Source organism: Ambystoma mexicanum, chromosome 2p (assembly GCF_040938575.1).
Source record: "Ambystoma mexicanum isolate Mex_15411 chromosome 2p, UKY_AmexF1_1, whole genome shotgun sequence".
NCBI classification, from domain to species: domain Eukaryota; kingdom Metazoa; phylum Chordata; class Amphibia; order Caudata; family Ambystomatidae; genus Ambystoma; species Ambystoma mexicanum.
The window spans coordinates 636,156,300-636,180,757 of record NC_090923.1 but is presented as its reverse complement, the minus strand read 5'-3'; the positions used below and the strand labels follow the sequence as shown (position 1 = coordinate 636,180,757).

At 47.1% G+C, this 24,458-nt stretch overlaps 1 protein-coding gene across 2 annotated transcripts in view; it reads right to left on the bottom strand.

Annotated features, from left to right (window-relative positions):
• LOC138566630 (acylamino-acid-releasing enzyme-like) overlaps window positions 1–24,458 on the bottom strand; it is a 1,701,869-nt gene that overhangs the window by 1,633,415 nt on the left and 43,996 nt on the right. For both annotated transcript variants that reach the window (XM_069644170.1, XM_069644171.1), the window contains exon 2: window positions 3,950–4,052. In XM_069644170.1, coding sequence (XP_069500271.1) covers window positions 3,950–4,052 — 103 coding nt within the window. The remainder of the gene's footprint in view (window positions 1–3,949; window positions 4,053–24,458) is intronic.

Genomic DNA, 24,458 nt, shown 5'->3' with positions numbered 1-24,458 from the left:
TGACAACATGATGATCTGTGATGAAATGGAAAGCATATGGGACATGCTGATGGAGAGAAAAAGTATTAATTTTATGTTTTATATGGTTACATTTTATATCAATTGTGTAGATATTTTAGATGATCTGTCATTTTGCCAGTCTTCCATGTATGAATTTTTATGAATTGATTTCGGTTTGGTTTTATGATAACTGATTGTGATCCATTGTATGTTTGAGATGATTTTATACTTGTATTATGTGTGAGGTTTGTATATACAAAGCCTGTCAGGCTATAAGTATATTAAAATAAAATGAAAACAAAACACCTAAACGCCATATCTTGGTCCTCAAGTCTTTGAAGCCATCTGTGACAGAATCTGGAACTGAGAATGCACTGTAATGTACTACTGCATAATTTATTGTTTCCAGGACGATACCATCTATGATGCCCATACTAAAATTCAACTAGTATGCCTGGACAGGATTCCTTCATTAATTGGGATTTATTCAGTCTGGCATTTCCATGGCTTTGCTCCAATCACGACAATTCCAGTTTAACCTTATTGGGAAAGATTTTCTATTTGCAACTTTCCCTCCAATGACATAAATGGAACCCTACAACGTTATGCTATGTGTAAGAGTGCAGAAGAAGGAGGGTGACACAAAAGGTGGAATATTTGGGGCTAAAGATTTATTTAAAAAATAAAGCAAGAGAAAACCTATCTATCCCTGGTCCTAAGAGGGGGTTCCCTGCCTCAACTAAAGATAAGGGGTCTGTCAGGATGTCTTGTCAACAAAAATGTGTCCACCGTCCTGTTCTGTCCCTTACACTAGAAACCAAAGAATAAGGCAGTTCTGTTCCCAGGAGAAAGACTCCCTTTTCCTGTGTTGTGTTTCCTGGTTTGTTGAAAACAGTTGCCAAAGCTTAGAACAGTGTTGTGTCTCACAAGTTGTCAGGGGGAGGGGCGTGGGGGAGGCTCCCGTTCACTGCTAGTAAAGTTCCACACAATACTTTCTTGCTGGGTCATGAGAATGTCTAACTTCTCCTAACGTCCAGTCTCAGATAGCCTATGGTACTTACTCCCGTCCCCAAGCCTTTTGAACCTTGCTGCCGGTCCGGGTTACCAGGAGAATGACTCCCCTTCTCCTGGCATTTTGTTATCAGTTCCTTACAAACAGGGGGAATGACTCTCTTCCCCTGGTCTTCTTTTCATTAGGCTTCACACCTACAACACCCAACTCTGAGTGATAGAAGGGTCCGCCACCCTGGCTTCTCTTCCTTCTTGTCCTGGCCCACTTCGTTCACTCGCTTGCCAAGTACTGCCACGAGAAAGATGACTTATCTTGTTTAGGGTCCCTGGACCTCCTTTGGCTGTCATTGGGTTTATCCCCACCAAGGTCTTGAGGGACACTCCCTCGCAAGTTCTCTTTATGGTACTTGGGGTCCTCGACCCTTGCCTGGTGGTCAACGGGCTACTTTCCACTAATGCAATGAGGAGAAAGTTGATAGGCTTACTGCCCCTTTTGTGCCACCCAAGCATTATGGTTGCAAAGGGGCCTAGGGACTACTGCATGAGCCCACTTGGTAAGCCGCCCGTGTCCCCTCTGGGTCTCACGTGCCAACCTCTAACTTGTTGGGTGTTTTGGCACATCACCAGGGCTGCCTGGGATGGCAGACATTCAGTTTGGCTTCTCCGGTGTCTTGCTCTCCCTGTGGCTGTGCAACAGCGTTCTCAGATGCCTTCTGCGTTCCTTCCTCCTCTTGACACTGCTGTGCACCAGTCTGCTCCTGCAGACCTCCCAATCATCATACGCATTGGACTGCCTGCGTCCTTGGAGCTCTCTCGGGACGTGAAGGACTACCCAGTGGGAGTCCAACTGGTGAAGGCTGGGTTGTACTCACACACAAGGTTTCTTGACCCTGTCTGAGGCATACAGATGAAGATGTGAATGTAGATTTTTTTTAAGAAAGACAACTCAAAGCCCTGAGGATGGATATTGAATATCCGAAATGCGTTGGCAAAATTTAACAACTGAGTTAAAGTTGACTGTCTGTAAGAATACAGTGGTTTATGTAGAGGAGAAGTGATATATACTCTCCTTTGGATTTGTAAAGTTTTCCAGTATTAAATGTTTGGTGTAATCTTTACTTTAAAACCAAGAAACTGGGTGTGGCAACACCCCGACAATAAAAAATATTGGTTTCATGTGAGCCTTCTTGATATTGAAATGAATTTGTGAAATTATATGTTTAAGCTTTGTTTTTTATAAAATATAATTTCTTTAAATTCACCTGCATGAAAAACACAAAGGGACTTTGTCCGACAGGAGTGCGAATGGGTTACCTGTTGGCACCAACAGGCTAGTTTGTACAAAAGTTGTTTTAAGTCTCCATAGGCCCGGGGACTATACCCACATGCACCAGAAGTGTTTATTACCACTCATCAGAAACTTGATACACCTGGAGTCTATATATAAACGGAATACCTTACTATTAGTATAACCAATAGTGCTTCTCCTCTACAACTTCTTAGCTGTACTAATAGACCAGACTTAGAACTCCTGAAGTCTTGCCTTACTGCTGAGTTTAATCTTACCTTGACAGCGTTTGGCTAGACAGAAGTGTGAATTACCCTTTTCATCAACTAAGGTGGCCCTCAGAACCCTCCCCTAGGGTGGGTTCTAAAAATCCTTCATAATATGTTGAATACAGGGTAATGCACGCCCTATGCAGTTTTTAAATGAAAAATCAACACTATATAAAGAGAAATGCTTCGTTCTGGGAAGGCAAAGTTTCAAAGCATTTAGAGAATACTAAGGAAATTGGATGAGATTGTGCTGTGTGTGTAGAAGGGAGAACTCACAAAATTGCTCCTTGGAGGAAAGGGGAAAGGAGAAGAAAAAGTAGGCTCATCCGCTATCAATCTTTTCTCCTTTCGTTATTGGAAACAAGGATTTTATAAGAAAGGATTGTGTTGCATTTTACTTTTTTGTGTTTTTAACAATAGGAAACACATCTCAATTTCCTAGGTAGGTTATGAGACGAAAAATGCCAGGAAAATGTCCTCAAACAGAGCGCCATCCTCCATGCTTTCACGGCAGCTCACAGAGAGGGAGAAAGTCGAGACACTCAACACAGATACAAATGTAGGGCCCTTAACCACGAGCCTGAGTGTCTGAGTGCTCTGCTAGTCCTCCACCCAGGAAGGGGGCGGGACGGCAGGGGGAGAAGAGACCCTTCTCACAAGCCAACTCTGCCATAAGTCAAGTTGCCAAAACATCTTATTGCTTAATATTTAAAATTGAAGAAGAACAGGTCTCTCCTTACCAGCCACAACTCTCAACTGTGTTCTGGGTGGGTTCATAAACCTAATAAGGCACTCTCCAAATCGATTCTGTGCGCTCCTACTGGCCAAGCACTGTATTCTACTGACCTGGAAAGAAGGCTAAACTGCTGTTATGCACTAGATGGATCCATGACTTAAAGTGGTGCAATGAATGCAAGGGTATATGCTGCTGCCCACTGGCTGCTCAACAATGGCCTTGTGATATTTGGGCTTCATTCCAACTGCGTTTGGTGATTGTTAACCCTCCAGATCATTAGGCTACCGAAGTTAACTGAACTCATAATGGCTTCATTGTTTACACTTGTCATATTCCTGAAGGTTTCTCCAAACACCATGAATTGGTTACTGTGTACATAATTACCCTGAAGCTTCTCGTTGTTTGGTCAAGGTGCCCATGTGGTATTTTCATGTTCTAATGATTTTTGTCATGTGCATAATGAAACATTTTGAGCGATCATTAAAAAAAAGATGTTAAAATTGACAATACACAAAATGCTCATTATAATACAGGATCTTCCCGAAAAGATTCACATACCAATCTTGTGAGCTATTCCATGATGGCAATTCAATTTGATGTTCTATATAAGTAGCTTTTAAATGAGGACTACTACACTAAACCCACCTTTCCCTCCGTCGGACAGTTTGAGGCGTTAGCTGGTTGCATTCTCTCCTTTTTCTGAAGACAGGCTGTAGGATAGCACAAGAGAAGAGGTTGTGTTCGAGATCTATGTTTAAAAAAATAAAATGACAAAAAAAAGAAGTCATTTATAAACAAAGTGCAATTTTTACTCAATTATGTCGTGCATTAGCGATTACATCTAGTCTTTTTTCCTTACTAAAAGCTACTAGAAGTGCTGTAGCAGAAAAGAAAGCATGAAATGAGGCTTGCAAAAAGATAAGTGTGAATTTGCCGTTGATGTAGGAATTCTAATTTGTGTGCGTTAATGTTCAACCCCATGGTGTACGCTAAAGCAAAAACATTCACAGAGAGGGACTTTACAAACTGCATGTCACTTGCCCCACACAAATAAAAACAAAACAAGTCAACATTTGACAGCAAAAATGAAAAGGGTTCTTGTCCCCCTCTGTGAGTGTAGCAGCATTGACAAACTTCGATGTTGAAGCAGTGGTTACTGAAGTACGAGAGATCAATGACTGTAGACTCAATAAGTATGGATGTCAGAACAGTTGACTTTTAATAATAATGCACACAAGGAATTGGTTAGGTAAAAATCTATAGGAACTATCAAAGTCTTGTCCGTTAAGGCATCTGTACTAATGGAGGCCAGCTAGTTTGAGGGACACAGTGTTGTGGAGGTATATTTATTAAGTGAGCGGCAATGCATTTGGGGATAGTACTCTCCAGTAATCTTCACTGAGAGCATAGTACATTCTGGGAATTGTAGTTCTGTGGGAATAACTGCAGAGTGCATTTTGGGAGTATGGTGTAATATGTGGGCTGCTATGCCTTTCGGTATGTTGCACAAGGGCAAGAAAACTTGATATGGCAAACAATGATGCGAAGAAACCTAAACTGAGTGGGGAAAAGTGAATACCTGTGGTGAGGTCATGTTAAATTGATGGAATAGGTTTTACAATGTTGGTGTGCTAGGACCTTTTTGTCTTCTTCCAATAAGCAGCTCTGCCAAGTGTTAACATGGAGTTGTGCTTTCCAATGTACACCCCAGTGTTTTTGTTTTTCCCTTCCCAATTTTGACCTTGCAACTGAATTTCATTTTGTTTTATTTTAGTTTTTTCTCCTTTTTTGTATTTGTTTTGGTTATTCATGCAGTCTCCCCCTCACCCCACCTTAATTTTCTTTCACATAATGCTAGTTTTGTTATTCTAGCTGGTGTTGTTGCGTGAAGTTCTATTATGTCACTTGATATGTTGCAGATGGCCTCAAGAATAAACAACTCTCAAGGGCAGTTTACGTTTTTTATTTTACTGAAAGGATAAAAAAATAGGCTCGCTAAGGGCAGTAACACACTCGTCTACAATGGCCTTTTCTTTCCCTGACCCAGGTGCCAATAAATTCCAAGATGTCTATAGAGATCGGTAACCCCTACTATCTAATATCCGAATGCCTAGCTGTGATGGCCTAAAGGCAAAAGGTCTTACCGAGCTGACTCCCTCCAGTATCAATTATTCCTTTCCCTATTGTTCGATCCGTTATATCTCTTCTTACCCCCCTGTTCTTCCCCCCTCTTCTTCTCTGTCCCTCAGTTGGTCTTCTCCCTCACTCTTGAAACTACCTCCTCTTTCTCCCACTCTCCCCTCCCTAGTACTACACTACTCCACTCCACTCCACTCTACTTTCTACCCACACCTTCTCAGGTCACCTTCACAACCACCCTCACGCCTACCCTCTCCCTTAGTCTTACTCACCTTAAAAACACGCTCACATGCAAGTACAACTATCTCTCACCAAACAATACCTCACCTTGCACAAGCTTGTAACAATCCTCCTCCAGGGTGGTGTTAGAGAGCCCAGCCAAGATGGCCATGAGCTTATGAGCTCTCACATACTCCAAACAAATCCAGTATTCATCCTGCCGTTTCCTGACTTGCCTTTGTGTCTGATTATGTGGGATTAGCTGCAGAAGAATGTGTGCTCACTCCTGAGCATTTCAGAGGCTTCAGCTCACCTCTATACTGAGATCTTTGTGGTGGCTGCTGTGCGTGGCCCGCAGAGGAAAGGCAACGTGGCGAGAAGGAGAGCCCAACACGGATACAATAAGAGCACTGGGCTACAACGTGACTCGCCCGCAAGGAGTCTGAACACCTGCTGTCCGGGCACGGAGCCCCCACTGACCGGCAAACAACTCTGCTGGACTGTCGGCGGGGCGTGGCAATTGCACCCGCTCTGAGGCTGCACTCCTGCTATCCAGAATGCTGCATTCCCGTCGATCGGTGAGCAGCTCTGCCTCCAGTGAGCCGTGTGGAAGGTGTTAGACCTGCACGGGGAATGTAGGTGATGACAGTGGGTGAATCAGATGCTGCGCTCTGAAGTCGCTGGTGTGCTCCCCCCACGGACTCGACTGGAGAGAGGGAGGAGGACCGACAGCAGGTAGCCCACAGCCGGGGTGAGACCTGCAGGACTGAGAGCTTTGTACTAGACAGATTTACAAAGCCAAACAATTTTGTTGGTCAGTATTGTTGTGGGCCAAGAATGACACAGGGAACTGTTTGTGAAACATCAGAGAGTAAAGAGGAATCCAGGGGAAGGGAACCACCCTCTGGAGCCAGAACCTTCATCCTTGAAGAATGTTAGTTTTGCAACCATTTATGCTTCCTTTATGAACACTTTTTCTAAAGCACCAAAGGTTAAAGACATTTCCATTTTCACCTTAGTATTAAGTTTATATTAAGTTGGGACACGGGACAGTTTTGTTTCGGACATTCTGACACAGACAGATCCTTAGTTTTTGTTTTAGATAGGGAAATTCCTCTTAAAGCAGGGTCAGAGGCATTTTCCCACCCCTTTCATTTTCAATAAATGTCTAACCGGGGGGCGTGGCTTGGGCAGCCATGGAGTAGGACGCGCTTCCCGTGCAGCTCCGGAGGATCCGAGCCACTGGTTCCAGAATTGATCACACATGCATGGGAACGTGTGTTCTGCTCACTGTACAAAGACCGAGAGAATCGTAAGTGGGATTCTGGTGGAATTGCTCGGCGAACGACGGCGGCTGTTCGGTCCATTGTCACACAGATGGCCGACGACAAAGGAAACGAAACTAGAGCACCCGAAGAGGACGAATAGAGGCGGCGGCCACGGGAAAAGAATGACGATGGCGAAGTGGAGACGGAGCTAAACCCCTGTGGCGGTGAGCCTTGGGTCGCGAAGGCTTGGGTGCTGACCTGGACGGCAGGAGCCCGAGGGCAGCGGAGGTGTGAAAAGATAGGCCGCACCACGACAGGCACGAGAAGCGTTCGCTCGGCATTGATGAGCAACAAGCTGCGGCGAGAGGTGGCGGACTGCCTGAAGATCATCACAACAGCCGATAATAGAGGAAAAGACAGTCGGGGGGACACGCGGACGCTGAATCGTGATAGAGAGGCCCTACGAAGGCTGGAAAATGTCGGCGTGAGGGGCCGTGGGCAAGAATAAGAACAAACAACCCACAATGGATATTTTTGCCAAAACACAACAGTCCCCTGCGGCCATCGCACCCAAAGGCCCGATGGCACCAGTTGAGGGCACCACAGCGGCTGATAATCATCAGATTTGATTTTAGAGGCCATTACGGAGCTGAAAGACTCTTGGGGGTTGCGATGTTGGATCTGCGCACTTCCCTGGAGGCTAAAATTGAAGCAGTGGGCATTGAAGTCTCACTGCTGAGAGAAGATGTCAGGGGGCTGGCGGAACGTACAAGCAGCCTGGAAGGTGCGGTGAAAACTAACACGGACACCAGCACCAACAATGCAAAGGAGATCCATGTCCTTAAGCAACAGGTGGCTAACTTGGAGTCTCGTGCAGAAGAAGCGGAAGGGAGAGCGAGGAGAAACAACATCCGCGTGGTGGGTTTGCCGGACGGTGAAGAGGGCCAGGACCCGACTAACTACATCGAGAACTTACTCCTACAAGGAATTGGGGCTGGCACACACTCGCAGGGATTTGCAGCGGAGCGCGCATACAGAGCCCTTATGAGGAAGCCGAGACCAGGGGCCCCTCCACGAGCGATAATCGCCAAAATATTGAACTACAAAGACCGCGAGAAAATACTGGAGTACTTCCGAAAAGGCGGAACAATCGAAAGGGCCTCGAGCACCATCACGGCGTACCCGGATTATACTATGTTGGTCCAGAGGCAACGGTACAGCTATGTAACCATCAAAAGGAGGCTGCGGGCAGCTGGGATAAAATATATGCTTCTGTACCCTGCGAAATTGATGGTGGTGCACAAGAGCAAAATGTATTTTTTTGACACTCTGGAGGAAGCAACGACATGGCTGGATCTGCGGGGCTGCCCGGAACAAGACACGGAAGAGACCCACGATGGACGCGATAAGTGACTGGGAAACGGTGTGCATACTGTTAAGGCGGCGTGTGAACATCCCAGGGGCGCCTAGGTGAAGGCTAAGAACAATGGGCGCGGCTGTAGGAGGCCGATATTCGATAATATACAGCTGAGTGTAATGGACTTGATGCACTGGAATATAGTGGCGCGTACATATTGTATAGCAATGTGTAGTTATCCGATGTGATATAGGAGCGGTGGGGCGAAAGCACCCTACCCCCGATTTATAGTTGTAGTTATAGTAGGTTGGCCACTAGGGCGGCCTCACCCTTCGGAGCTTCGAGTACAGGCGAGAGCCAGAAAGAACTAGATGCGGGGGAGCCTGAGATCCAGGGATGGAGCTGGGCAACAGTTGGGGGGTGTGATGTTGGGGAAGGGACGGGAGGTGGGGGGGAGGGTGAGTGGGAAGTTTGGTGTGTTTTTGGTTAAAGGGAATTTAGAATGGGATGCGAGCCTATACAGATTGGATTGGAATTCAAAACCAAACTGCACCTGGGGGAGAGGGAATGGGACTACAACAGGCCATGGGGAACCTTAAAATACTTACATGGAATGTGCGGGGGCTTAATAGCTACTTAAAAAGGAACAAGGTTATGTTGTACCTGCGAAGGCAGAAAAAAGATATTGCATTACTGCAGGAAACCCACCTTACACGAGAGAGGATGGACATGATCGTGGGAAGGTGGTGTTGGTTGGCTCTTCTTACTCTGCCTACGCAAGAGGAGTACTTATATGGGTGGCGCCACATGTCCCGTTTCAGCGATTGCAAGAGGTGGCTGAGACAGACGGGAGGATGGTAATGCTGAGGGGACTGGTGGAGAATAGGGAGATAAGTACTGTTAACACGTATGCCCCGAACCAGAACACAGCAGCGTACATTAGGACATCGAGTGCGAACCTGAGCGCATGTGTAGGAAGCGCGGTGATCTGGGGAGGGGACTTCAACTGCGTATTGAACCCGAGGGTGGACAGATCGGAAAGGAAATTGGATAGATCGGCCCCTGCAGCCAGGGTGCTACAGACATTGCTGGATGACTTTGGGTTGGAAGATGCATGGAGAGTGTGGCCCCACAGCAGTTATCAACGAGGCTGGATTATGTCTTCGCATCACCTGAAATGATAGTGAAGCTTGCACACAGAGTACAGGGCCAGGGTCCTCTCAGACCACTCGCCCCCGATTCTTGCGTGGCAATACTGCCCCCCCACCCCCCAAGAGCGAGGATCCCGACATGGCGCCTACGAGCGGAGGCGTTGCGGGACCCCTTCTTTAGAGAGGATTTGAGGGAGGAGATCGTAAATTATTTTGAAACGAATACTGGGAGCGTGGACTCTGCTACGGAGGCCTTCAAAGTTGTCATGAGGGGTGCGGCCATGGCGAAATCCAAGGGCTTACAAGGTGGGGTTTCGGCTGGACTGCGGGAGACAGAAGTAAAATTAGAAGAGGCCTTAAAGGCCGGAGACGATACAGTGGAGAAGCTAGAATTGATACTTAAGCTACAGCAAAAATGTGCAGAATATTGGGAGGGATTGTGTAACCTTAATTATAAAAAATACATAGAGAGACAGCATGCGGGAGGTGATAAACCGGGGAGACTTTTGGCGTGGTTATATAAGAGCGAGATCCCCAGAGCCACAATCAGAACTATAGAGAGAGAGAAGGCGGTAGCGTAGAGGATACCCAGGAGGGAGTTAATCAAGCGTTTGTGGATTATTATAAAGTATTATACGGAGAAGATGGGGAAAGTAGCCGTGCTATGACGGAAGAAACGCTTGAGGATATGGGGTTGCCCAAGATAAGCGAGGAGGAAAGAGAGGAATTGGATACCCCGATCACTCTGGAAGAATTGGGGGAGGTGGTGAGGCAGCTGCCTACCAGTAAAACCCCAGTGACAGATGGGCTCCCAAGCAAATTTTACAAAGTATACATAGAAGAGGCCCCCCCCCCCCGCTGCTAGAGATGATAAACGAAGCGTTCGAGATGGGACGCTTACCGGAGTCACTGAGAGAGGCTGTCATAATACCTCTCCCCAAACCTAATAAACCTGGACACAGCTGTGGTTCCTTTAGACCCTTGTCAATGCTGAATCAAGACGGCAAGATATTAACTGCTGTCCTAGCGAATAGACTGAAGAGGGTCATTAGCAAATTAATACATCCGGATCAAACGGGTTATGTGCCCCAAAGAAACATTACCAATAATCATAGGCGACTCCAGAGAATCATTGAGTTTGGCAGAGAAAGTGATGAGGAAATGGCAATCGTGTCCTTGGATGCGATTAAGGCCTTCGACTTTGTCAAGTGGCCATGGCTGCTGGCGGCCCTGAAGCACTACGGGTTAGGGCCTGGATATGTGAGGCGGGCAATAATGTTATATAGCAAACCGCTGGTTAGAGTTAAGACAGGATCTGTGATATCAGAGAGGTGGCAGCTCAGCAGGGGCACTAGACAGGGATGCCCGTGGTCTCCTATGCTCTACATACTGGCCCTGGAACCTCTGGCAATATATCTGAGGCAGCAATATGACACCAAAGGCATCGAGGTGAAAGGGGAGCGGCATTTGATCTCCCTATATGCAGATGACATGCTGCTGTACGTGCGATTCCCAGAAGAAAACCTCCAGTACATTTTGGAAGTGCTCGGGAGATACGCAGTGCTGTCCGGCATAGCGGTGAACCCCCAGAAGTCTAGCTTGTTCCCATTGGGGGGGGGGGGGGGGGGTACATAGGGATTCCAACGGAGAGGTTACCGGTATTGCAGGTACCGTGGGTGGTTAGTACATTTCGGTACCTGGGGATAGACGTATATCACACCGTGGAGGAAGAGCATAGGTGTAATACAGAAGTAGCCATCAAGAAAATTGAGAAGTGCATGCAGTTTTGGGCAAAGCTGCCTTTGGCGATGATGGGGCGGGGAGCAATGCTAAAGATGGTGGTCCTGCCGAGGCTCCTACACTACTTCGGGAACATACCATACTTGATTGCTAAGAAGTTCTTCACCAAACTGATTAGCATGTGTAGGGACTTTTTGTGGCATGGCACGCGAAACAGAGTGGGGTTATGGAAGCTTCAGAACTTCCATGACAAAGGAGGAATAAAGCTGCCCAACTATGAGGCGTACTATGCGGCAAGCCAGTAGCAGTATGTTGCCAAATGGCTCTCTGATGAAGAGACCTCTGAACTTAGGCTGTTTGGGCGTGATTGTGCACCTTTTTATTTGAAAGAGATGATGTGGGTACACAGGGCGGAAATGGTGGGGCGCCCTAAAATGATGCTACTGGGGTGGAAGGTGTGGCGCAGGACATGCCAAAAGATGGAGGACCCGTCCCCATGCTCACTGCAGATACCATTGGTTGTATTGACGGGGGCAGACGCTCAGTTGCGAATGATACTCCGGACCCACTGGGAACCGGCTGGGGTGGCAACGATGGGTGATATTTGGCAGGAGGGCTCAAGTATTACTTTTGAGGGGCTGCGGGAAGAAACTGGGTTGCACGAAGGCCAGTACATCACGTATCATAGAGTGTGCAGAGGATTAAGCGAATATGGCCCGAAACTGTGTTGGCGGAAGAATTAGACGCCACCATGGACGTGATATATGACATAGCTGAGGGGGGCCACGAGATTTCCAGACTGTATGAGATGTTGATGTCTAAAGTGGGGAAGGAGGTCACGCAGTTGAGATTAGACAGGGAAATGGAGGTCGGGGCCCCAATGGGAGATGGAATGTGGGAACGGGTGGAAGGGTATCATAAGAAGGTGTCTAGAAACGCAAGGCTGAAACAGATACAGCTGTACAGAACACACAGAGCCTATATGACGCCTTGGAGGAGATCGAGGTTTCAAAATGCAGGATGACAAGCATGCCCCAAGTGTGATGAGGAGAACGCGGGCATGGTGCATATGTTCTCGTCATGCACGATCAGAGAGAGATTCTGGAGGGGAGTGAAAGAGAAACTGGAAGAAAGAGGGGTCAAGATAGTAGTGGATATGGTGTGGGCCTGTCTGCTGGGGGGGGGGGTTCCCCAGACCACAGAAGCTCAGGCATGTAAGTAAGCTGAGGGACCTGGCTTATGTGCTCGCAAAAAGAAGGATTGCCATGGGATGGAAGTCATGCCATGTGCCGAAGATAGAGGTGTGGTGGAAAGACTTGCAAAAATGGGCAGAGGCCGAAACCATGGCATGGCAAGAAGCGTGTGGCACTGGGAGGGGGGTGGTGGGGGGGGAGAATGAGTCCCTGATGCTCTGGAAATCACTGATAGCCGAACTGTTTGGGTCATTAGCTGACCCGGCTGTGCCTGTAGAGGAGGAGACAGAACCACAGGATGCGGAAACTGAAGGTTTAATGCAATTGACTTGCAAGGGGGGTGGGTTAGAGGGAGTAGTGGTTAGAAATTAAGAAAAGTGTAATGAAACTGCTGGAACATGCACTGTTTCTTTGGTTTATATTGTTTGATTGTTTGTAAAATTCAATAAAATCTTTAAAAAAAAAAATGTCTTTAACCAAAATCATGGCTAACTTTTGTCCGAGTTTCATTCCAGACTACTCGCACCTCAGACATGCGCTACACCATCATACATAACAACTGAAGCTTTATAGCTCTGGGCGTGGCAAGTTCTGCTATGACAGGAAGATTTTACTGTGGTCCGCACTGGAGCTCCTTGCATCGCAATGATTTTCACTTAGGTAAGTGGATGCTTGTTTCCAGACACCGCCACTAAGAGCCATTATCTTCCAACATCAAGAGGAAGTCGTATTCAACCTCATCAAAGCAGCCCATTTCCCTATCATTCTGGGTATGCCTTTGCCCTGTCGTCACAACCCTTCCATCGACTGAGCAGAGAATACTGTTGCTTTTGCATCTTCCTACTGCAGCGATCACTGCTTGGGCCTTCCTAAGTTAGTACCCCTCCAGGGGGTGCAGTCTGAAGGTAAGCCAGTCATGGTTAGTTCAGTGCCCTTCCATTATCAAGAATTTCTTGAAGTGTTTGAAGACAAGGCTCATCACCTCCTTCCTCCTCACAGAGCAGAAGATTGTGTCATAGAAACCATACCAGGAGCCTCCATTCAGTTTGGTAGGATGTACCCACTTTCCATTCCTGAACGTCAAGGCATCAAAGACTACCTAGAGACAAACATGAAGCATGGCCTCATACGTGAATCAAGATCCTCTGCAGGGGCTTCACTTTTCTTTATTCCGAAGAAAGGATCCTCCAAGTTAAGACCTTGCATTGACTATCCTGGGCTAAATCAACATACCATCAAGGATCGCTATCCCATGCCACTGATCAAGGATATTCTGAAAGCTGTTCAGGGGGACTCAATTTTTACGAAGTTAGACCTTAGGGGCGCTTACCATCTGTTGCGCATAAGATCTGGAGACGAATGGAAGACAGCATTCAGAACTCCCCCTAGGCCACTTTGAGTAAACGGTCATGCCTTTCGGTCTGGTCAATGCCCCTGCAGTGTTCCAGATATTCATGGACAAACTGTTTTCTGATTTATTGTTTGTTTGTGTGGTGGTATATTTAGATGACATTTTGGTGTTTTCATCTTCTACAACCGAACACCACAAGCATGTGCGAGAAGTCCTCTCCCGTCTTCGACGGAATCATCTTTATGCCAAACATGAGAAGTGTATGTTTGAAGTCTCTTCTATTCCCTACTTGGGTTTCATACTCTCCGCCAATGGTATTCAGATGGATCCATCCAGGATTCGGGCAATACAAGAATGGCCCACTCCAAAGACTGTCAAGGACATCCAGCGCTTTTTAGTATTGGCTAATTTTTACCGACTGTTTATTGCACATTATTCTGACAAGGTGTTGGCCATTACCGCCCTACTGAAGAAGGGAGTACCGTTTCTGTGGAGCCTCGAGGCAGAGAGGGCATTTACCCATCTGAAGCAGGCATTCACCACTGCACCCATCCTCAGGCAACCAGACCAGCGTCTTCCCTTTGTGGGCAAATCGGATGCCTCAGATGGAGCTATTGGGGTAGTTCTTCTTCGGAAAGGGGATGATGGGTTTGAACACCCTATAGCTTATCTCTCGAGGGCCTTGACCGCTAGCAAACTCAACTATCCAGTGATAGAGAAAGAGCTACTAGCCATAAGCCAGGCATGTGAAGAATGGCGTCACCTTCTTCAACAAGCTTTGCATCGTTTTTTCGGTAAGGACCGATCATCGAAATCTCCGTATCCTTCAACAGACGAGTGTCGCAATGCACGCCATGCCCGCTGGGCGTATTTTTTTTCCCCAGTTTGATTTCAATATTACTTACATGCCTGGCAAAGAAAACATCCTAGCCGACGCACTGCCCCGAAGCAAAGGCAACCTGTTTGACTCGCCTCATAGAGGCGAAAAGCTGCTTGCTGGTAAGGAAATGATTGCCATGGTGAACAACATAGTGACAAGCACTGTTCATGCCAACCAAGACTCCCCAGGATCAAGCCCTAGCCTGGTGTCATGACCTTCCTTGCGCCGGCCATAAGGGTAAAAGGCAACCACCGACCCCTTATCACGATACTTCTGGTGGCCAGGAATGCGGAGAGACGTGGCAGTCTATGTTTCTACCTGCCCAACATGTGCATTGGGTAAACACGAGACGAGTAAGCCGGTTCGGCTGTTACAGCAGGATACTCTCCCTTTTCAACTTTGGACACCTATTTCTACTGATTTTATTGTGGACCTCCCCAGTTCTGATGGTTGCACGGCTATAATGGCGACTGTAGACACCTTCTCTAAATTAGGCCATTTTTCTCCTTTGCCTGGTCTTCCTTCAGCGCAAAAGACCGCAGCCCTTTTTCTCAAGGACATTGTCCGCCTGCACGGACTCCCTGTAACCATTGTATCTAATCGTGGATCTCAATTCATGTCCTCCTTTTAGTCTGCGTTATGTAAACAACTGGGAATCAACAAGCTCTCTCTTCTGGACATCATCCTCAAAGTACTGGCCAAATCGAACGGTTGAATGCCACCTTGGAACAATATTTACGTTGTTTTTGTTGTCATAAGCAGGATCAGTGGAACAGTCATCTTCCCATGGCAGAATTCACCTACAATAATACAATACATACTGCCATAAGGATGAGCCCGTTTCAGTGTACCTATGGTTTCCACCCCAGGCACATACCTTTGAATCTGCCAACTTCCTCTAAGATACAATCGATTGAGCATCTGCTAGACACCATCAAGGAGACCCACAAACAAGCCATTGAAGCACTGAAGCAAGTAAAAGGGGTTACAAGAGGAATGCAGATCAGAAAAGACAACCAAATCCTTCTTGGGATAAGGACACACGAGTGTGGCTGTCTACCAGATTCCTACCTCGATGGATTAGAAGAGGCAAGTCCTCACCCCGATTCATTGGCCCTTTCCTTATTCAAGAACGTGTAAATCCTGTGATGTTCCGCCTTAGTTTACCAGCTTCTATGAAAAGAATACACCCAGTGTTTCATTCCTCTTTATTGAAGGAATACCATTGTGATCCTTACCTTCGTAAGATAGCCAAGCCTGAATTTTCCACTCCTCCCAAAGAAGAGGAATATGAGGTCTCCTATCTGGTAGATTCCAGATACAAGAGAAGGGTGCTTCAATATTTGGTGCATTGTAAAGGATTCTCCGAAGAAGAACGTACGCGGAAACCCAGGACTAACATTCATGTTCCTCTTCTCCTTAGGAGATTCCATAGGCGGTACCCAGGGAAGCCAGGAGGACCACCGAGAAAGAGAGGTTATACTGTCATGCCCTCTTGGAAGCTATGGGAAAGCTGGCGGCGCCATTAAAGCGTTCCATCACGTTTCCGCTGTTCCTTTAGCAACGGTCTAGTTGTGTTTTCCAAGATGTATACCGCCAGGTTTATACTCTCACAACATCAGTGCCTTGGCGCGTTGCACCTTGGATTCTTTCCATGCAGACACACTCCTTATCGCTTGCGATAAAGCTCTCTTTCAGCACTCTGTGCTTCTGTCCTTCTTGCCTTGCCCTAGCTTCTGTTCCGTGTTCTTTCTCCCTTTCGCCGCTTTGCGCGGCTCTCTTTCTCCTTTCTGTTCTACCCGACTCGTTCGCGTAGCCTTCTATTGTTTTCTTAACTTTCTGGCATTCCTCCGTCATTTCTGTCACCCGCTTTCACAGGATTCGGTTTCCTACCTTTTTCTTCGGCTCGGTTCATTCTTGTTTTATTTCCTGTTCCTTCCTTCTTGGATCCAGCTACTTCTGGAGCTCTTTGATCGGGTGATACCAGCCAGCTACCTTTTCATCTGCCGGTGCTGTGTTTCACTCTGGTATCAGAAGAGTGACCTGGGAAGTCCCATCAATTGTTCTCTTCCGTCTAAAGAATATATCAGCCAATCCTGCTTCTACACGCACTCAAAAGGACTTGATCAACAATCATAGACCATCAAGGTTGGACTCTCAGGGTTTTTGTGCCTGAAGGCTTTTCCCTGTACTTTTGGGGCTTACTCCAGGGGAGTTCACTCTGTTGGGGATCTTCCTACCGACAGAGTGGCATACCAGAGAGAGACCCTATTTACTTCACAAAAAGGAAAGGAAAGAAATTACCAAACAGAGGATTGGCAGGAGAAAGAAGAAGGATCCGGAGGACGACTCTGCAGAAGAAACATGTGAGGAGGGAGGCAGGAGCAGATTTTGACACTTACTGCAGTTCTCTCAGTAGAAGTGGTCCTAGCCTCTGGCTTTTCCTTCCCTATTTGTCTTGTCCCAACTTGGAGACACGCGTCAGCGAAGGTTACAGCCCAGAGGGAGGGGGCTGTGCGGTGGGTGACTGCCATGTCACTACCTTTCCCAACCTCTTTGGTGGGTTCCTCTTCATATAGCTTACATAGGCCTAAAATGTTTTGTCTACTCTTCAGTTTGGTACCTTTATATGTCGACAATAAATATGTAAAACCGATTGTTGCCAAACGGTGGTCCTATAATGCACTCATTGGAGGACATATAGTCCCAGACAAATCAGTGGTCTTGATTGTTTGGGCACCCAACTTGGGTAAAACCAAAGTAGACCAATATGGTAAGTATGAGTTATCAGTTCAGTGAATCAAAATACAGAATAATGTAAAGAGATCAAGAATCATTCTATTAATTTCAACCTTCAACAGTAAAGTTCAAGTAACTGAATACTTCAAAGGAAATTGCGTCTCAACAATTCTCTTAAAAAAAAAAGATACTTTTTTTATAGTCAAAGTAAAAAAAGTGATAGTATATAACAAACACTTCTTCAAATAAATGTTTAGTGTTCATTGTACCAAATATTTCAGAACCAATCAGAAATCAAAACATTCATCAAATAAAGGCTTGTGTTTACAACATTCACACAAGTTTGTGCAGTGGCCTGAGGCTGCTGAATCCTAAATCTGTCCAAAAAAAAGCTCCTCTTGGATTGTGGAATTGCCAACACGTTTCGTAATCTTAAAGATCAATCTTCAGGGCTGTGGAGCTATTTGTCCCTAAGCAGTGTTGCATACTCTGCCTGTAAACATCTATGGGGTTACAAGTAGAGCGACTCAATGAAAACTAGTCTTTTGTATAGTAAGTAAAGTTGTACATGTACCTCATTGGTGGTACTAACCTTCAAACTTTTTCGAGAGTAAGGAGATGTAGGGTCATACCTATGAGAGAAAACATCACTGTAGACGATCCAATGTTATGATTAAATGTGTACTGTAATATCATCTTGGTATATGTATCAAAAAAACTCTCCCAGCTGTAATGGTAAAGGCAATAGCAGCCGGGAGGTGTCAGGAGTACGGTCATAGAAGCACTGTATACTCTGGTGGGGATAAAGAAAAGATACAATTGTGTAGGTCTTATGTTATGTTATTTTGCACTTATATAGCGCCTTATATACCATTGCTATGGTCTGAAGGCGCTGGTAGGTTGAACGCCCTTGGGAACTGAAGTTCAGATCAGTAGAGAGAGTTAAAAGATGCATGTGAGCACCGGGTATGTGTGCAGCTCGTGCGGTATTCGTGTAATAGCTGCTTCTTAGCGGTAAGTGTGGTGGTCGAGAGATCAGGAGAATGTGTTCGTTCTGGCAGGATTTATCCAGAACGCATGTGGCTGCGTTAGGCCTGAGGAGAACGCCTGGCTGGGGGTGTGAAACCAGCATTGTTTACTTAGAATGATGTGGAGTAAGCGGCGGATGTTGGTATGAGAACTGTTATACCGAATGGTGTCATAGTATCTCTGTGTTCTAGTTGAGTGATGATGTAAAGGAGAGAGTAAGCGTGGTGGTGTCATATGATGGGTTATATGCTCTTTCAAACGTTCTCTGCATTCCAAACCATACTATATATGTCATGCTATACTATGCGCTCCAGTCTATTCCGTGCGCTCTTATTCACTCCATGCATCCCAGTCTGGTCTATACACTCTGGTCTGCTCCACGCAGTCATGCATTCCAGCCCGCCCGCGCGCTCTATTCCACCCCGCGCGTTCCAGTCTGCCCCTCATGTTCCAGTCCGCCTCTCGCGTTCCCGTCTGTCCCACGCATGCACTCTTGTCCGCCCCACGCATGCACTCTTGTCCGCCCCACGCTCTACGCATTCAGCAGCTCTACGTACTCACCCTGTCTACGCACTCATCAGTACTGGATGCAATCTGCGCTCATTCATTCTAGGTACTCGTCCGCTCTACGCTACACGTCTGTTCTCTCTAGGCACTTGTTCGCTGCAGGCACTCATCTGCTTTATGCCCGCACACGTACTATGCAATTCACCTTTTTTACGCACTCGCCCCTTCTGCGCATTTGTCCCCCTCTGCGCACTCGTCCCCCTCTGCGCACGCGCAATCAACAGCAATAGCCTGCTCTATATATTCATCTCTACGCTCATCTGTTCTATGCTTTCATCTGTTCTGTACATTCATCTTCTCCATATACTCCATGCACTCATCCGTTCCATGCACTCATCTGCTCTATGCACTCATCCGCTCAATACATTTGCCAGGTCTGTACATTCATCTGCTACGGCGATCTACACATTCACTGCACTTCCGTATTCATCCGCTAGCCACACTCATGCGCTCTACATACTCTACATACTCATCCGCTCCACATACTAGTCTGTTCTTCACATTTATCCGGTTTACGCTCATCCGTTCTGCACATTCATCTGGTTTACGCAGTCCTGCGTTCTACTCGCTTCTCCGTATTTACGCACTCATTTGCGCTACACGCTCGTCCGCTCTATACACCCAGTCGCTCGACATGTTCATCCATTCTATACACTCATCCGATCTAGATATTCATTCGATTTCCACACTCATTCGAACTATATAGTTATCTGTTCTTCCACTCATTCACTCTTCCACTCAGTGCATTCATCTGTTCCACCTGCTTCATTCATTCTAACTATTTCATCCATGCCATTCATTTCGTTCATTCCTCATGCGTTCTGTCCATTTCAGGAGTTTAAATCTTGTTACTGTTTCCGTATGATTTACTTCTCATTAACCATTTGTATTGCTTTGATCTAGTTTGTTCGTTTAATTCAGTTTATCCTTCTAGTTTATATTGGGGGTTATTAGCTGTCAATTTCTTGCATCAGGTAGTTTGTTGGAGTGGTGTCGTTGAGTTGTTGTTAGTCTGTTTGGGTTAGTTTGGGACAGGGTGGTTTTAGGGGAAGAGCCAGGTTTTCAGCAGTTTGCGGAAAGACGTTAAGTCCTCAGTTAGGCGGATGTGGGGTGGGAGTGAGTTCCATAGCGTGGGGCCAAGGCGGAGAATGATGATCCGCCTAACCTGACTGCGTTTGTCTTCGGTATGACTAGGAGGCCGGCTGAGCTTGATCCTAGGGTGCGTGGGGGGTGATAGGGTTTTAGCTTGTCTTGAAGATATTGAGGTCCAGTTATATGCAGTGCTCGATGTGAGATGCATAAGGTTTTGAAGGTTAACCTTCGGGCTACTGGAAGCCAGTGCAGCGTCTTAAGGGCCGGGGAGATGTGGTCTCTTGGGCCGAGCGCAAGTAGTAATTTGGCTGCCGCGTTTTGTGCCCTTTGGAGTTTATTCAGTTGGTACGCGTGGATTCCGAGGTATAAGGGGTTTGCGTAGTCCAGTCTTGATATAACGGCTAATTGGACCCCGGAGAGTCTGTTGGGAAAGGAGAGATATGGAAAAATGCGCCTAAGGGTTTTAAAGGTGGTAGTGGCAGGACTTGAGACGTTGTTGACTTGGCGCGAGACATTGTTGACTTGGCGCGAGAGTGTTAGGTCAGAGTCAAGGGTGCATCCAAGATTCTTCACCAAGTTGGAGGGGGTCGGTGGGTTGCCCATGGCGGATGGCCAGGGAAGGGGGTGCGGAAGAAGTTCTGAGTTACCACATATCATGATTTCCGTTTTGGAGGGGTTTAACAAGAGGTGGGTTTGGGACATCCAGAGTTCGATGTCAAGGAGGCAGGATGCCAGGTCAGGTCGGGAGTTGGGTTTTGAGTTCAGGAGTTTTAGAATTAGTTGAGTGTCATCGGCGTAGTTGTAGCACAGTATGCTGTGTGAACGAATTATTGGTGGGAGGGTGATCAAGTAGAGATTGAACAGGAGGGCGGATAGGCATGCTCCTTGTGGGACTCCTGTGTCGACTGGTCGGGCTTGGGAGGAATAGGTGGAGAGTATCGTTATTTGGTACCTATCTTTGAGGAATGAGGCTATGCATTTAAGAGCGGTTCCACGAATTCCTAGGGAGTGGAGGCGGTCTAGGAGGATTGAGTGGTTGATTGTGTCAAAGGCGGCGGATAGGTCAAGAAGGATTAGAGCGGCGCATCCCGCGGAGTCTGCTGTCAGTTTAAGGTCATCCCAGATGGAGGTTAGGGTGGTTTCAGTTCCGTGACGGGCTCTGAAACCTGATTGTGTGGGATCAATGAGGTTGTTGGCTTCGACAAAGGCATTTAGTTGGGAGTAGGCGGTTCGGTCAATGAGTTTGGCAAGGAATCTGATGTTTGAGATGGGGTGTTAGTTTTTGGGCTCAAGAGGGTCGAGCAAAGGTTTTTTAATTAGAGGTTTGACATGAACCGTTGTGAATGCGTCAGGAAAGATACCAGAGGATAGGGAGGCATTTATGATGGATCTTGCGTGTTCTCCTGCGCAGATGGAGGCAAACATTTCTTTGAGGGTTGTGGCTGGGCAAGGGTCCAGCGGAGAGCCAGATGGTTTGCGGGCAGATAGAAGTTTAAGAAATTGCTCTGGAGATATTGGACTAAAGGATTCGAACGTTGGTTGTGTATTGGTCGCAGCCGAAGGACTGGACGGTAAGGGGGGAGTATTGTCTGGTGGATGTAAGAGAGCTAGTTTGGTGGCTAGAGAATGTCTTCTTTCAAGAGCCGTGGTGTAAAAGTGGAGGGAGAGTGAGTCGCACAGTGATTGTGAGGGGGTCAGGATGGTCGTGGTGCAAGCCGGTTTGGTGAATTCGGCAATGATTTTGTGGAGTTCTTTGCTTGGATTTTTGCAGTTTCGGATTCGGCGTTGTAGTGGGCTTTTTATGCTTTCTGGATTTCGGCCTTGTACTGATAGAGGTGTTGGGCCAAGGTGGCCCTGCTCTCCTCGGTTTTCTCTTTCTGCCATTTGCGTTCTAGGTATTTAAATAGTTGTTTAGTGGTCTTCAACTTAGGAGTGAACCATCTGGGGAAGGGGCCACGGCGGGTTGATGGTTTGCAAGGGGGGGTGAGCCGCGTCAGAGATGCGTTGAGCCACGAGTCAAAGGCGTCAGGGGTTAGTTGTTTATTGAGGTGGCAGGTAGGTGGTGAGGACTGGAGGAGTGCGTTGGCTAGGTCCGGCACGATTATTCGTTTTTTCCAGCATTTGCGTAGATTCGGGGGTTGAGTTTCGAGTACGGAAGGGGGTTGGGTGAGCGAATGGTGAAAGAGAGAATGAATTGATGTATATTCACAGAGGAGGAAATACCGAACTACCAACCTAATAGCATTTGGAGAGAGGGTTTCAAGGGAGACAAATGTCCCTTTAAATGTGGATAAGGTGTCAAAAATAACCTTAAGATAACAAAGACAGCTCACTCAAAGCTGTTAAATATAAACTGCTTATTTTAATATTTAAATTGTTAACACGACTATGTGTGGATTGCCTAAGTATTGTAACGGAAATAAGACGTCATTGAAAGTGAATAAATATACAACGTTCCCATGAAGGGGATTATGCAGCTCTCAATCTTCTAAAACATAATGTATAAGAATTGTAAGTAACGTTATTGACTTAGTAAGCCTTGCAGTGATGGATGTGCTGTACCCAGTTCGGGACTGTGTGAGCGGCTTATAGGCAACTATTGCCGTTCAGCACTCGTATGTCTACATACTTTAAAAACAAACAAAGCTTCCCATAGTCTAGCTCGCTGTGCAGCGGGCCAGATCATAAGACAGTGGAAAGTACCGTAAATATAATCATGCGCTTACCTAGAAGATACAGTGAGGGATCAGAACCGACCGTCTGGGAGACGCGCGGCCCAATCCCTCACTGTTTATGCAGTCGTCATGGCACAGACGCACACGGCTGCCACTTGGAACGACCACCATATTGGTATGGGACTGTAGGTCTGTGAATGTGTGGGACAAATCCTACACACCAAGTCTCAGAATGAGTTATACATTCGTAGAGTTTGCCAATGCAAGCAGTCTGATTAAAAGTTAATAATAAAAAGAACCGCTTGTCTATGTGACCACACATTCCACCCAGAGTTACAGGATCAAAAAAATAATACAAAAGAAATGGCCTATGCTACAAAAGGACGGGACCCTGAACTACAGCAATTGTTCCAACAACCACCAACCTTTGCCTATAGGAACAGTAAGGCATTGCGTAACGGTCTGGTGAGAGCAGAGATGTCAACTGGACCCACACGTAAAATCCAGTTTAAAAGGACATTACCATGCCAGAACTGTCAGCATTGTGGGAACGTAATACTAGGAAACAGAATCACACATCCACACTCAGGGAAACCTATTTTACTCAAACATTCATGTACTTGTGATTCTACCAATGTAATTTATGGTCTTAAATGCCAATGTGGCTATTACTATGTGGGTATGACAACAAGGAAGGCCAAAACGGGATGGACTGAGCACAAGTCTAATATACGCACTAAGAATCTCAAATCACCTGTAGCCATGCATTTTGTTGAGGCTAGACACACTGTGGCTCAATGTGAGAAGGGGCCCGGAGTGGAGGGGGTGCCGGGAGGGGTAGCGGGACTCCGCGGGATCGCGGCACGGGGCCGCGATCCAGAGAACGCAGCCCCGTCCCGCCTGCTATCCCCGGGACCCTACGGGATCGCGGCATGGGGCCGCGATCCAGAGAACGCAGCCCCGTCACGCCCGCTATCCCCGAGACTCTACGGGATCGCGGCAACGAGCCGCGACACGAAAGGAGCGGCCCCCTCCCGTCCAGCCTTACCTGAACCCGCCAGGGTTAGCGTAGCCGCGGCCTGCAGCCCGGGAGACGGGTTGGTGACGGCGAACCCGCGGGAGATCGCGGGGAGCCGGCCCACACGGCCCGTCGAGCGTCTCTCCCCACCAGGAAGGGAGAGAAGGGAGAGACGGCTTGCTCGGCGGGGCGGGCCGCTCTGGGGCGGCCACAGAGACAGACACATGGCGAGAGGGAGGGACTCGCAGGATAGAGTGGCCTGGGAACGAGACTCTTCGGGCAGGCAGCAGAAGCAGACACTCTGGGAAACCACGGCAGCCTTTAAAGGAGGCGGGACATGGCAACACCAGCCAATGAGAAGCCTGATTGACAGGGAAGCTTTCCATTGGGGGGGGAAGCAAGTCACTCGCATCCTATAAAAGCCCGGGAACTAATCCAGCGTTTGTTGTTTTTCCTAGTCATACGAAGAGGACGAGGAGAGAAGGAACAACTGGTGGGCCTATCCGGACAACAAGGAGACTTAGGAGGGCTTAATCTTAGACCTGGAAAACTGCCTAAGAGTGGAGTAACTCTCAAGGAGTTCATGGACTATATTTTCATTAGTTTAAAAACACCTGAATAAAGTATTATTTCAGCAACCCCACCCTGGTCCGGGTCTTGATTGCTACATTGGCGACGAAGGTGGGATTAGCGACAACGCGAGGGAGACCCTAATTAAAACCCTGACGGATGGCCA